The 15,310-nt window shown below is 37.5% G+C and overlaps 1 protein-coding gene across 5 annotated transcripts in view; it reads left to right on the top strand.

The window, feature by feature from the left end:
- The window catches only part of Abca3 (ATP binding cassette subfamily A member 3), a 705,605-nt gene that overhangs the window by 556,602 nt on the left and 133,693 nt on the right, over positions 1-15,310 (top strand). For all 5 annotated transcript variants that reach the window (XM_070088958.1, XM_070088966.1, XM_070088973.1 and 2 more), the window contains 3 exons: positions 4,357-4,468; positions 4,684-4,805; positions 9,727-9,892. In XM_070088958.1, the coding sequence (XP_069945059.1) occupies positions 4,357-4,468; positions 4,684-4,805; positions 9,727-9,892 (400 nt within the window). The remainder of the gene's footprint in view (positions 1-4,356; positions 4,469-4,683; positions 4,806-9,726; positions 9,893-15,310) is intronic.

Raw genomic sequence — 15,310 nt, 5'->3', positions numbered from 1 at the left:
GTGGGTGCAGGAGGGAAGAGGAGCGATTGGTGGAATGATGATGTAAAGAGAGTAGTAAGGGAGAAAAAGTTAGCATATGAGAAGTTTTTACAAAGTAGAAGTGATGCAAGGAGGGAAGAGTATATGGAGAAAAAGAGAGAAGTTAAGAGAGTGGTGAAGCAATGTAAAAAGAGAGCAAATGAGAGAGTGGGTGAGATGTTATCAACAAATTTTGTTGAAAATAAGAAAAAGTTTTGGAGTGAGATTAACAAGTTAAGAAAGCCTAGAGAACAAATGGATTTGTCTGTTAAAAATAGGAGAGGAGAGTTATTAAATGGAGAGTTAGAGGTATTGGGAAGATGGAAGGAATATTTTGAGGAATTGTTAAATGTTGATGAAGATAGGGAAGCTGTGATTTCGTGTATAGGGCAAGGAGGAATAACATCTTGTAGGAGTGAGGAAGAGCCAGTTGTGAGTGTGGGGGAAGTTCGTGAGGCAGTAGGTAAAATGAAAGGGGGTAAGGCAGCCGGGATTGATGGGATAAAGATAGAAATGTTAAAAGCAGGTGGGGATATAGTTTTGGAGTGGTTGGTGCAATTATTTAATAAATGTATGGAAGAGGGTAAGGTACCTAGGGATTGGCAGAGAGCATGCATAGTTCCTTTGTATAAAGGCAAGGGGGATAAAAGAGAGTGCAAAAATTATAGGGGGATAAGTCTGTTGAGTGTACCTGGTAAAGTGTATGGTAGAGTTATAATTGAAAGAATTAAGAGTAAGACGGAGAATAGGATAGCAGATGAACAAGGAGGCTTTAGGAAAGGTAGGGGGTGTGTGGACCAGGTGTTTACAGTGAAACATATAAGTGAACAGTATTTAGATAAGGCTAAAGAGGTCTTTGTGGCATTTATGGATTTGGAAAAGGTGTATGACAGGGTGGATAGGGGGGCAATGTGGCAGATGTTGCAAGTGTATGGTGTAGGAGGTAGGTTACTGAAAGCAGTGAAGAGTTTTTACGAGGATAGTGAGGCTCAAGTTAGAGTATGTAGGAAAGAGGGAAATTTTTTCCCAGTAAAAGTAGGCCTTAGACAAGGATGTGTGATGTCACCGTGGTTGTTTAATATATTTATAGATGGGGTTGTAAGAGAAGTAAATGCGAGGGTCTTGGCAAGAGGCGTGGAGTTAAAAGATAAAGAATCACACACAAAGTGGGAGTTGTCACAGCTGCTCTTTGCTGATGACACTGTGCTCTTGGGAGATTCTGAAGAGAAGTTGCAGAGATTGGTGGATGATTTTGGTAGGGTGTGCAAAAGAAGAAAATTAAAGGTGAATACAGGAAAGAGTAAGGTTATGAGGATAACAAAAAGATTAGGTGATGAAAGATTGAATATCAGATTGGAGGAAGAGAGTATGGAGGAGGTGAACGTATTCAGATATTTGGGAGTGGACGTGTCAGCGGATGGGTCTATGAAAGATGAGGTGAATCATAGAATTGATGAGGGAAAAAGAGTGAGTGGTGCACTTAGGAGTCTGTGGAGACAAAGAACTTTGTCCTTGGAGGCAAAGAGGGGAATGTATGAGAGTATAGTTTTACCAACGCTCTTATATGGGTGTGAAGCGTGGGTGATGAATGTTGCAGCGAGGAGAAGGCTGGAGGCAGTGGAGATGTCATGTCTGAGGGCAATGTGTGGTGTGAATATAATGCAGAGAATTCGTAGTTTGGAAGTTAGGAGGAGGTGCGGGATTACCAAAACTGTTGTCCAGAGGGCTGAGGAAGGGTTGTTGAGGTGGTTCGGACATGTAGAGAGAATGGAGCGAAACAGAATGACTTCAAGAGTGTATCAGTCTGTAGTGGAAGGAAGGCGGGGTAGGGGTCGGCCTAGGAAGGGTTGGAGGGAGGGGGTAAAGGAGGTTTTGTGTGCGAGGGGCTTGGACTTCCAGCAGGCATGCGTGAGCGTGTTTGATAGGAGTGAATGGAGACAAATGGTTTTTAATACTTGACGTGCTGTTGGAGTGTGAGCAAAGTAACATTTATGAAGGGATTCAGGGAAACCGGCAGGCCGGACTTGAGTCCTGGAGATGGGAAGTACAGTGCCTGCACTCTGAAGGAGGGGTGTTAATGTTGCAGTTTAAAAACTGTAGTGTAAAGCACCCTTCTGGCAAGACAGTGATGGAGTGAATGATGGTGAAAGTTTTTCTTTTTCGGGCCACCCTGCCTTGGTGGGAATCGGCCGGTGTGATAATAAAAAAAAAAAGTGTGACTAATGGTGAAAATGATGATTTGCAAAGCCATTTTCCCCATAAGAAATAATGTAAATCCAGTTAATCTGTTTCAGATCAAAAGTATTAACAAAAAAAACTTTTTTTTTACATGAAATATAGATTTACATACACAGAAAACAATGAAACATGAAGAATAAAACAATTATAACATCACACTTATCTTTATTGAAGACTCTTGTTGGTGTATAAATAAAATATGTCATTACGTATGTTAGGAATTGTGGCGGCGGCAGGGAAGTGTGTTTGGAGGCAGGACAAGATAATCCTTCAATGTGACACTAATATCAACTTTATGGCTTATTTTTCTATCACAATTCATCTAATATGATATAATAAACAATATTAGTAACATAGAAACATGACATATACTCTAGAATGAATAAAAAATGTCATTACGTATGTCACGAGTGATGTTGTGTTTTGTTGTTGGGTGTATAAGGGCCACTGAGAGCATAAGCCATACATAGTGGTGGTGGAGGCGGCAGCAGAGATGGGGGTGTTGTCAGTAGCCCTATATAACTCCAACAACATTGGAGAAGTTAGGTTCATGCTGTCTTTTTTCTATCGATTAATCGCTTAACTTACTTGCTACACTGTTAATGCTACACTTTATTGCTGGTGGCGCTATAGCCTTTATCGACTCGTGCTGCTTTAGTATTGTATATATCATAGAATCACTGAAGAAGGTACATTCTCCCCTCTCTCTTCCTCCTCCACTTTGGTACTTTGCTATGAGTTCTTTCTTGAATTCTATCGTGTTGTGCACCTCCTTTACCAAAGGCCTGGCACTAGGAGCTTTCTTTGGGGCCATGGTGGTTTATTTAGCAGTTGCTAACACTAAAACAAATGGAATATTACGAAATGTATCGTATGAACGTGTGGGATCGTTCTCACTCACTGATAAATAATGGCACACTGTCTGTGAATGGAGTGTGGGGCCATTCGGGGCCATGCATTTGCGTCTGGGATGAACAACTATTTGCGAGTCAAACGCCGATTCGTGAGTCAATATTTTGACGAAAAAACATTACGATTTTTTAAAATTATGACTTTTGATGCTTACAGAAAACGAGGGTCCACTGTATTATCTTGTCTAGTTTTAAGTAGTTACCATGTACTAGGATTAGTCTGCCTGAAATGCCTTGGCATGATAGTGGCTTTCTTTGTACTTAGCAAACCAAAATTGTAATTACACATTGTAACCTTTACAAAGATATAAATCTTTATCTTTATCTTTATATGCTACTGTATTTTTCTACCCTAATAATTTTCCATAGTTTGCAATATAAAAATTTGTGTTTCCATTAAGTCTTAGTTATAATATTGAGCCATCTTTAAGTCACCTTTATTGTGATTAGTATATGGAACACAGAATTTTTTACAAAATACAGAGATATAATACTATGAGAAATTACTGGCAAGCATGTCAAAATATTTATAATGTCAAATACATAATCCTGAAGCTTATAGTAAGTTACATGTTCTTCATGATGTTTACTAATCTGTATTCTGAAACCATTGTTTCAGAACACTGTAGAAACCATTTATTTATTTATTTATTTATTTATTAATTTGAACATGATACAGTGAAGTACAAAGTTATTACAGTGCAACATGCCAAAGCTCCTTGTATGCAGAGCATTATGAGCAGGCTTAAAATTAATTTAAGATTAACTAAGCAATGATATATTCAGTGGTAAATATATTATTGTAAACAGATAACAATTTAGCACAAATGAGTATTACAAAGACAGGTCATATGGTCATTTACTGTGTTGCTGAGCATTCAGTAGATTGGAGTATTCTGTTAGGTAATGTAATTAAAAAATAAAGTTTGATTGGGTCACAGGTTAGACATGAGATACAATAATGAGAAACATTTACGAGATACAATTTATGAGATACAATTATTCAGTATTTATTTAGTTGTGGGTGAGTAAGTGATTTTTGAGAAGAGACTTGAATTTATAAACAGACAGTGTTTCTTTTATATTCACAGGTAATGAATTCAAAATATAGATTAGTAGACATCATGAGTAATAAGTGAACTTTTTTTTCTTGTATTTATATATTTTTTAAACTTATTCCTGTTGACAGTTGACACAAGACCAGCGGCAGAATCTAGGTTTTCAAATTGGCTTTAATTTGGCCTTTGGGATGTCCTTCTTAGCAGCTTCATTTGTCATTTTTGTCATCCAAGAACACAGTAGTAAGTTATTCCATATTGCTTTTGTCTTATTTTGAATATTCAAAATCAATAATTGGACTTAATATTTGCAAATTACTTTGTAAATGAATATTGTCTGGTGAATCAGGTTAACATGATATGCCATGGATATTTGAGTGGCAGGAACCCACTTTATGCCCACTCTGTAAAATACTTAAAAATAAGCTATTAATTAATCTTTTTTTTTTTTTTAACAGCTAAAGCAAAACATCTTCAGTTTGTATCTGGTGTAAATTTCGTCACCTACTGGACCGCATCGGCACTGTGGGACTTCATCTTGTTTATAATTCCTTGTTGTTTATGTCTTCTGTGTCTCTTTGTGAGTATTGTTAACCTAATTGCTTTTATTGAACATAATCAGTAAGCTAGTCTTACTTTCACCGCCAACAATAATCGCTGAGAGGTAGAGCATGGAGGAGGTTAGAGCAGTGACAGTGCTGAACAGTGACATTGCTGAACAGTGACAGTGCTGAACAGTGACATTGCTTAACAGTGACAGTGCTGAACAGTGACAGTGCTGAACAGTGACAGCACTCAACATTGAAAGTGCTGTACAGTGACAGCACTGAACAGTGACATTGCTGAGCAGTAACAGTGCTGAACAGTGACATCACTGAACATTGACAGTGCTGAACAGTGACATCAATGAACATTGACAGCGCTAAACAGTGACATCACTGAACATTGACAGTGCTGAACAGTGACAGCACTGAACAGTGACAATGCTGAACAGTGACAGTGCTGAACATTGACATCACTGAGCATTGATAGCGTTGAACAGTGACAGTGCTGAACAGTGACAGTGCTGAACAGTGACAGCACCAAACAATGACCGGGAACCATAATAAAGATTAATAAATTATCACCAATTATATTTACATTAACATACATAAGGTTTAGGTAGCATACCATCACACTCTTGGCAAATATAGCTTGGGATAATATAGCTTGGGACAGTATAGCCTGGGATAATATAGCCTGGGACAATATAGCCTGGGACAATATAGCCTGGGACATTATAGCCTGGGACAATATAGCCTGGGATAATATAGCCTGGGACAATATAGCCTGGGACAATATAGCCTGGGACATTATAGCCTGGGACAATATAGCCTGGGATAATATAGCCTGGGACAATATAGTCTGGGAGAATATACCCTGGGACAATATAGCCTAGGATAATGTAACATAGGACAATATAGCCTAGAATAATATAGCTTGGGACAATATAGCCTAGCATAATATAACCAAGGACAGTACAGTCTAGGACAATATAGCCTGAAACAATATAGACTGGGGCAATATAGCCTGGGACAATATAGTCTGGGACAATAAAGCCTGTGATAATATAGCCCAGGACAAAATAGCATAAGACAATGTAGCCTGCAACAATATTGCCTAGGACAATATAGCCTGGGATAATATGGCCTGAGACAATATATCCTTTGACAATATGGCCTGGGACAATATAGCCTAGAACAATATAGCCTAGAACAATATAGCCTAGAACAATATAGAGCATTATAATATAGCATATAACAGTATGGCCTATAATATAACCTAGAACAATATAGCATGGGACAACACAGCCTGGGATAATATAGCCTAGGGCACAATAACCTAGGATAATATAAGGAATATATACATATATATATATATACATACAGTACTGTAGTAGGTTGGTAGACAGCAACCACCCAAGGAGGTACTACCGTCCTGCCAAGTGAGTGTAAAACAAAAGCCTATAATTGTTTTACATGATGGTGAGATTGATAGTGTCTTTTGTCTGTCTCATAAATATGCAAGATTACAGGTACGTCTTGCTACTTCTACTTACACTTAGGTCACACTACACATACATGTACACGTTTATTTATACACACTCATCTTAGTTTTCTTTGATTTTATCTTAATAGCTCTTGTTCTTATTACTTTTCCTTTAATATCCAAGGGGATAGCGGAATAAGTATCTTTCCTCCGTAAGCCATTCGTGTTGTAAAAGTCAACTAAAATGCCAGGAACAATGGGCTAGTAACCCCTTTTCCTGTAATAATTACTAAAAAGAATAAGAAGAAGAAAATTGTCATAGTAGGATGTCTGAATGTGCGTGGATGTTGTGTGAATGATAAGAAAGAGATGATTGTAAATGTTATGAATGAGAAGAAGCTGGATGTCCTGGCTTTAAGTGAAACAAAGCTGAAGGGGGTGGGAAAGTTTCAGTGGAGAGGAATAAATGGGATTAGGTCAGGGGTTTCAAATAGAGTTAGAGCTAAAGAAGTAACAATAATGTCGAAGAATAAGCTATGGCAGGAAAAGAAGGACTATAAATGTATTAATTCAAGGATTATGTGGAGTAAAATAAAGGTTGGATGTGAAAAGTGGGTTATAGTAAGCGTATATGCACCTGGAGAAAAGAGAAGTGTAGGGGGGAGAGAGAGATTTTGGGAAATGTTGAGTGAATACGTGGGGAGTTTTCAACCAAGTGTGAGAGTACTTGTGGTTGGGGATTTCAATGCTAAAGTGGGTAAAAATGTGGAGGGAGTAGTAGGTAAATTTGGGGTGCCAGGGGTAAACGAAAATGGGGAGCCTTTAATTGAGCTATATGCAGAAAGAGGTTTTGTAATAAGTAATGCATATTTTATGAAAAAGAGGATAAATAAATATACAAGGTATGATATAGCACGTAATGAAAGTAGTTTGTTAGATTATGTATTGGTGGATAAAAGGTTGATGGGTAGGCTCCAGGATGCACATGTTTATCGAGGGGCAACTGATATATTGGATCATTATTTAGTTGTACCTACAGTTAGAGTAAGAGGTAGATGAGACAAGAGGAAAATGGCAACAAGTAAGAGGGAGGTGAAAGTGTATAAACTAAGGGAGGAGGAAGTTCGGGTGAGATTTAAGCAACTATTGGCAGAAAGGTGGGCTGGGGCAAGTATGAGTAGTGGGGAGGGGGGGGGGGGTTGAAGAAGGTTGGAATAGTTTTAGAAATGCAGTATTAGAACGTGGGGAAGAAGTTTGTGGTTATAGGAGGGTGGGTGCAGGAGGAAAGATGAGTGATTGGTGGAATGAAGTAAAGAGTGTGATAAAAGAGAAAAAGGTAGCTTATGAGAGGTTTTTTTACAAAGCAGAAGTGTTATAAGAAGAGTAGAGTATATGAAGAGTAAAAGAAAGGTGAAGAGAGTGGTGAGAGAGTGCAAAAGGAGAGCAGATGATAGAGTGGGAGAAGCACTGTCAAGAAATTTTAATGAAAATAAGAAAAATTTTTGGAGTTAAACAAGTTAAGAAAGCCTAGGGAATGAATGGATTTGTCAGTTAAAAAACAGAGTAGGGGAGTTAGTAGATGGGGAGATGGAGGTATTGAGTAGATGGCGAGAATATTTTGAGGAACTTTTAAATGTCGATGAAGAAAGGGAGGCGGTAATTTCATGCACTGGCCAGGGAGGTATACCATCTTTTAGGAGTGAAGAAGAGCAGGATGTGAGTGTGGAGGAGGTGCATGAGGCATTATGTAGAATGAAAGGGGGTAAAGCAGCTGGAACTGATGGGATCATGACACGAATGTTAAAAGCAGTGCAGGATATAGTGTTGGAGTGGTTGCTATTTTTGTTTAATAAATGTATGAAAGAGGGGAAGGTACCTAAGCACAAATAACCCACACATAAAAGAGAGAAGCTTACGACGACGTTTCGGTCCGACTGGGACCATTGACAAAGTCCAAGTCGGACCGAAACGTCGCCGTAAGCTTCTCTCTTTTATGTGCGGGTTATTTGTGTATCGTTCCAGTCACGGTATTGTGCCTTTTTGTTATTTAAGGTACCTAAGGATTGGCAGAGAGCATGTATAGTCCCTTTATATAAAGGGAAGGGAGACAAAAGAGATTGTAAAAATTACAGAGGAATAAGTTTACTGAGTATACCAGGAAAAGTGTACGGTAGGGTTATTATTGAAAGAATTAGAGGTAAGACAGAATGTAGGATTGCGGATGAGCAAGGAGGTTTTAGAGTGGGTAGCGGATGTGTAGATCAAGTGTTTACATTGAAGCATGTGTGTGTGAACAGCATTTAGATAAAGGTAGGGAAGTTTTTATTGCATTTATGGATTTAGAAAAGGCATGTGATAAAGTGGATAGGGGAGCAATGTGGCAGATATTGCAAGTATATGGAATAGGTGGTAAGTTACTAAATGCTGTAATGAGTTTTTACAGGATAGTGAGGCTCAGGTTAGGGTGTGTAGAAGAGAGGGAGACTACTTCCCGGTAAAAGCAAGCCTTAGACAGGGCTGTGTAATGTCACCATGGTTGTTTAATATATTTATAGATGGGGTTGTAAAAGAAGTAAATGCTAGGGTGTTCGGGAGAGGGGTGGGATTAAATTATGTGGAATCAAATACAAAATGGGAAGTGACACAGTTACTTTTTGCTGATGATACTGTGCTTATGAGAGATTATAAAGAAAAGCTGCAAAGGTTAGTGGACGAAATTGGGAGGGTGTGTAAAGGTAGAAAGCTGAAAGTGAACATAGATAAGAGTAAGGTGATGAGGGTATCAAATGATTTAGATAAAGAAAAATTTGATGTTACATTGGAGAGAAGGAGTTTGGAAAAAATGAATGTTTTCAGATATTTGGGAGTAGATGTGTCTGCGGATGGATTTTTGAAGGATGAAGTTAACCATAGAATTGATCAAGGTAAAAGGGTGAGTGGTGCATTGAGGTATCTGTGGAGACAAAAAAAACGTTACCCATGGAGGCAAAGAAGGGAATGTATGAAAGTATAGTGGTGCCAACACTTATATGGGTGTGAAGTTTGGTTACAAATGCTGCAGCAGTGTGGTGGCTGGAGGCAGTGGCGATGTCCTGTCTAAGCGCAATGTGTGGTGTAAATATTATGCAGAGACAAATTCATTTTCTGATGTGGTCTTAGGAATGGAACTCTGTCATTAAGTGAGGAGAGGCTGTACTGTATAATATCTATATTTTTTTTCCAACAAACTGATTCTCTCCCACTGCGGTAGGGCGACCCAAAAAAGAAGAAACACCTTCACCATCACTCACTCAACCACTGTCTTACCAAAGGGGCTTCAATACTACAAATTATCATTTGTGGATGTAATTATTCACTATTTTATATATTACCTGGAGTACACCTGTATAACTCCAATGCATTGCATGTATCCACAACAAGATTTTCACTTCTGCATAGTATATGTATTGGTTTTTGTTTTTCATTTTTTGCAGTTGTTTGGTCTGAAGGGTTTAAGTGAAGGAGAGCAACTGGCAAGAATCCTGCTGATATTTGTTCACTATGTCTGGGTGACCTTGCCTCTGATGTATCTCTGCTCATTCTTCTTCACTGTGCCATCAGCTGGATTTACTAGGATGATTATCATAAATATAATTTCTGGTATGTGGGAGTAATTAAAATTGATTACCTTTTGTAGTTAGAGGAGCAGAGCTGTGCTCATGACATCATGTCTTCACTCTTTATTTTATTATTTATTCTGAAAATATTTTCAGTGGTTGTAAAATATATATAACCTCCTTTTAGATCCTGTTCCAATGTTCTGTTATTCTATAATGCAAGACAAACTTCCTAGCATCCTATTAGCATTGATTTTATCCCAGTTTACCATTGTGGCCTCATATTCTTCTTGTCAATAATGCTAATAAAAGCTTTTATTTATTTTAGTGTAGCCTTTTAAGGTGGTGGTGGTGGTTAATCTTTAAAAAAAAAACAAAGCAAGTATCTCCTAACACACTGTATGATTTTATATGTGGTTATCACATCATCTGTTTTTTTCATATCTGTCATATTTTTAGGCAAGAATTCATTTTATAGCACTGATTTCTCTCTTTTTTTTTTAAATTTAGATGTAGGCACCTTACTATCACTGTTTATTCTAATTTTGGCTTAATGCACACTGTTAATAGCTGTTTTAGCATTTCTTCTTGATATATCTGAAGACTAATTTAAACTACCCAGTGTAGCATATTAATAGTTTCGAAATTTCATTTTTTATTTCCTTTGATTTTTTTTTCCTGTATAATTACAGTACTAGATTCTTTTCCTGATTAATCAAACTTTCAATGTTTTGTGATACAATTATTAACTCTTAACATAGGTTCTGTAAAAATCAGGGACCATTGTAGTCTAACTTTTAAACTGTGTATTATATTCTTTAACCCCCAAAATTAGAGGTTATCCAGTGCCCACTACCATATTTTTATTTAAACTGTGTATTATATTCTTTAACCCCCAAAATTAGAGGTTATCCAGTGCCCACTACCATATTTTTAGTATAGTACTGTATATATTATATTGTCTAAAACTTTTACTTATTGTTAGCAATTTTCATTATTGCAGTTACTGCAGTATCAGGTGGTTAATTTGATGCCTAGTATTTATATTAGTGTTGTAAGGTTCTTAATCACTTTTTATTCTAGACATTGTCTATACTCTCTTAAGTGATTTTGTTAACAGTTATCCTAGTTAATTTTTTTTTTTTTTTCAACAAGTTGGTCGTCTCCCACCGAGGCAGGGTGACCCAAAAAAGAAAGAAAATCCCCAAAAAGAAAATACCTTCTTTCCTCTTACACTTTATACTTCCTTGCTCGTGAATAAGGATATTGGCCCAGATTTTAATCTTCTGTCTAACTGCAGTGATCAACAGTATTCTTTTGAGAATAGATGTCTTTATTACACAGCAAGCCAGGCAAAAACGATTCTCAATGCCCCCAAGAATATATCAGTATTTAGTTATAATGTTAGATCCCTCAGTAAGCATTATGATGACCTCTTAGCACTACTCAATTCTCTGATTATTCTTATTGAAGCTTGGCTTTAACATGACACTACAATTACATGTACAAGGTATACAGGCCTAGCTGACATCAATGACATACTACTATATTTATTTATTTATTTATTTGAACATGATACAGAGAAGTACAAAAGAATACAGTTAAATGCAGCATGCCAAAGCCACTTGAATGCATAGCATTACGGGCAGGCTTAAAATTAACTTAAGATTAACTAAGCAGTGAAGTATTCAGTGGTAAAACATTATTGTAAACAGATAACAATTAAGCACAAATGAGTATTACAGAAACAGGTCATATGGTTGCTTGCATTGCTGTACAATCAGTATTTATTTATTTATTTATTTATTTATTTATTTATTTTGAACATGATACAGAGAAGTACAAGGAATACAATTTTTAAAGTGCAGCATGCCAAAGCCCCTTGTATGCAGAGCATTATGGGCAGGCTTAAAATTAACTTAAGATTAACTAAGCAATGATATATTCAGTGGTAAATACATTATTGTAAACAGATAACAATTTAGCACAAATGAGTATTACAAAGACAGGTCATGTGATCATTTACTGTGTTGCTGTGTAATCAGTAGAATGGAGTATTCTGTTAGGTAATGAAGTTAAGTAGTAACAAAGTTTGATTGGGTCACAGGTTGACATTTATGAGATACAATAATGAGACATATATGAGATACAATTATTCAGTATTTATTTAGTTGTGGGTGAGTAAGTGATTTTTGAGAAGAGACTTGAATTTATAAACAGACAGTGTTTCTTTTATATTCACAGGTAATGAATTCCAGATTTTAGGGTCTTTTATGTGCATTGAGTTTTTGCATAGCGTGCAATGGACACGAGGAGCATCAAAGAGTGATCTGTGTCTTGTGTTATGGTCATGTGTTCTGTTGAGGTTGGTAAGGAAATGTTTGAGGGGAGGGTTTATGTCAGAGTTAAGTGTTCTATGTATGTAGTAGGTGCAGTAATAAGTATGGATGTTTTGTATTGTGAGTAGGTTTAGAGTTTTGAATATTGGTAGAGTGTGCTGTCTGTAGTGGGAATTTGTTATCATTCTGACTGCAGCCTTTTGTTGGGTGATTAGTGGTCTGAGATGGTTTACTGTTGTTGAGCCCCATGCACAAATTCCATAGGTGAGATAGGGGTAAATAAGTGAGTGATATAGGGCCAGGAGGGCTGACTGTGGAACATAGTACCGTATCTTCGATAGTATGCCTACGATCTTGGAAATTTTTTTGGAAATTTGTTGTATATGTGTTTGAAATTTGAGTCTATTATCAAGGTGGATTCCTAGGAATTTTCCCTCTGTGAGTTTTGTGATAGGTGATCCATTTATCATTATGTTAAGAGACACATCTGCAGCTCTGTTACCAAACTGAATGTAGTAGGTTTTGTCAATGTTTAGAGTAAGTTTGTTGGTCCTCATCCAGGTTGATATTTTCTGTAATTCGGTATTTACAGTATTGGCTAGCATGACTGGGCACGGGTGAGAGTAGACGTATGTAGTGTCATCTGCAAATAGTGTGGGTTTGAGTAGTTGCGATGCATTTGGTAGGTCATTTATGTATATGAGAAAGAGAAGAGGGCCTAGGACACTTCCCTGTGGGACACCAACTGTAATTAGCTGTGCTGAAGAGTTTGCCCCATTTGTGTACACATATTGGCTTCTGTTGCTGAGGTATGACTTTAGGTAGTTGAGGGAGTGCCCTCTTATACCATAGTGCGACAATTTTATGTGGAGCAAGTCATGGTCAACTGTATCAAAAGCTTTATGTAAGTCAATGAAGATCCCCAGTGGGACTTCTTTTTTCTCTATTGCTGTATAAATATGTTCTAGCATGTGGATAATAGCATCATTAGTATTTTTATTAGGCCTGAACCCAAATTGACAGGGGTTGAGTATGTTGTGGGAGATGAGGTAGGAATAGATACGCTTATGGATTAATTTTTCAAAGATTTTAGAGAGAGGGTGTAAGTTGGATATTGGCCTATAGTTATTCAAGTCTGTGTGGTCTCCTCCTTTATGGATCGGGGTGACCCTTGCTATTTTGAGAACTGTAGGAAAGGTAGAGTATTCAGTGGATTTGTTAAAGAGTGTTGCAATGATTGGTGATAGCACCTGTGACACTTTTTTGTATATAATGGGTGGTAAGGTATTTAAATCTCGCTGTCTTGTTTTTTAATTTGTTGATAATAAGGGAGACTTCAGTTGGGTTAGTCAGAGCTAGAACACCCTTTGTTATGCAGAGCATTTCAGGTAAATTAGGTCAATTATGTCCTGGGATATGACCCACACCAGTCAACTAACACCCAAGTACCCATTTTATACTGATGGGTGAACATAGACAACCAGTGTAAGGATACATGCTAATGTTTCAACACTCACTATGTGAAACGAGAGCTTTTACCACCAGGCTATGGGCTACCATGGCCATTCTGTCGAATGAGCACAAGAAGTCAGTAATTTGGCCAATTTTATGTAAACTTCAAAAAGTTTATGATTTAAAAAGTGTCAAAAATAAATACTGCAGGCATTTGAGACACTAAAGCAATACAGTGGTACCTTGACATATGAGTTTAATTCGTTCTGTGACCAAGCTCGCAACTCAGTTTGCTCGTACAGTGGACCCCCGCCTTACGAACACATCACGTTACGTTAAATCCGCCATACGAAGCATTTGAACGCAAAAATTTTGCCTCGCCTCATGATAAAAATCTCGCCTTACGTGATTCGTCCGGGACGCGTCCCACATGTGGCCTCAGCGCCAGTGTTTACAAGCCAGCCAGTGCGGTCACGTCTATGCATACATTCGGTACATTTCACATTATCCCAGTGTTTTTAGTGCTTGTAACTGCAAAATAAGTCATCATGGACCCCAAGAAAGCTTCTACTGCCATCCCTGTGGTAAAAAGGGTGAGAATTAGTATGGAATTGAAAGAAGAGATTAAGGAAATGTGTGCAAAGTGGGTTGAACTGCAAACCTTTACGAATGAAAATCACCCTGACAGCTACTGCAAGCCATGTTGGCAACCTGTACAATGACAATGTTATGGCCCATTTTAGGAAAGTCTTAAAGGAATGGGAGGTACAGAGCTCTATGGACAGATACGTTGTGTGACAGAGGTCCAGTGACTCTCAAGCTGGTCCTAGTGGCATTAACCCTTTGAGGGTTTCGGACGTACTAGTACGGCTTACGACCCAGGGTTTTTGACGTACTAGTACGCCTAAATTCTAGCGGCCTCAAATCTAGTGGGAGAAAGCTGGTAGGCCTTCATATGAAAGAATGGGTCTATGTGGTCAGTGTGCACAGTCTAAAAAAAATCCTGCAGCACACAGTGCATAATGAGAAAAAAAAAACTTTGACCGTTTTTTTGTAATAAAACAGCGACTTTGCACTGTATTTTCGTATGGTATTTATTGTTGTATTCTAGTTTTCTTGGTCTCACTTTATAGAATGGAAGACATATTACAGAAATTGAGATGATTTTGACTGGTTTTACAATGAAAGATACCTTGAAATTGAGCTCAAAGTAGCAGAAATGTTCGATTTTTACCAAATTTCAAAAGTAAACAAATCGTGCCAATGGTCCAATACACGTCAACTGGTGAGTCTAATATTCTTTCACAAGTGCGCCAATAATATTTATAACATTTTTTACACTAATGCAGTAGTCTGCATAACAGTAAATCTTATATTTTTTGTGAGAATAAAAATTCAAAGTGGAAAGCAAAAGAATATAAGAGGGGCATTGAGACGTGACTAATGACCAGAGGAAATGTCATTTTAGTGCCAGGAATGTCTTTCTTGTTTATTCTAGACCCTATTCGGAAATTGGCATCTTTTGAAATTTGTATGAAATTGGCAAAATTGCTAAATTCTGACCACTGTACTGGATAGTTGAATTTCATAAATGGGTGGTTTCTTGCACCCATTCGATAGAAAAAATGGAGTTCTAGCGAAATATTCATGTTTTTTGTCGACTAGTACAG

The sequence above is a fragment of the Cherax quadricarinatus genome, chromosome 2 (assembly GCF_038502225.1).
Source record: "Cherax quadricarinatus isolate ZL_2023a chromosome 2, ASM3850222v1, whole genome shotgun sequence".
Classification (NCBI taxonomy): domain Eukaryota; kingdom Metazoa; phylum Arthropoda; class Malacostraca; order Decapoda; family Parastacidae; genus Cherax; species Cherax quadricarinatus.
This window is presented reverse-complemented; position numbering and strand designations above follow the sequence as displayed.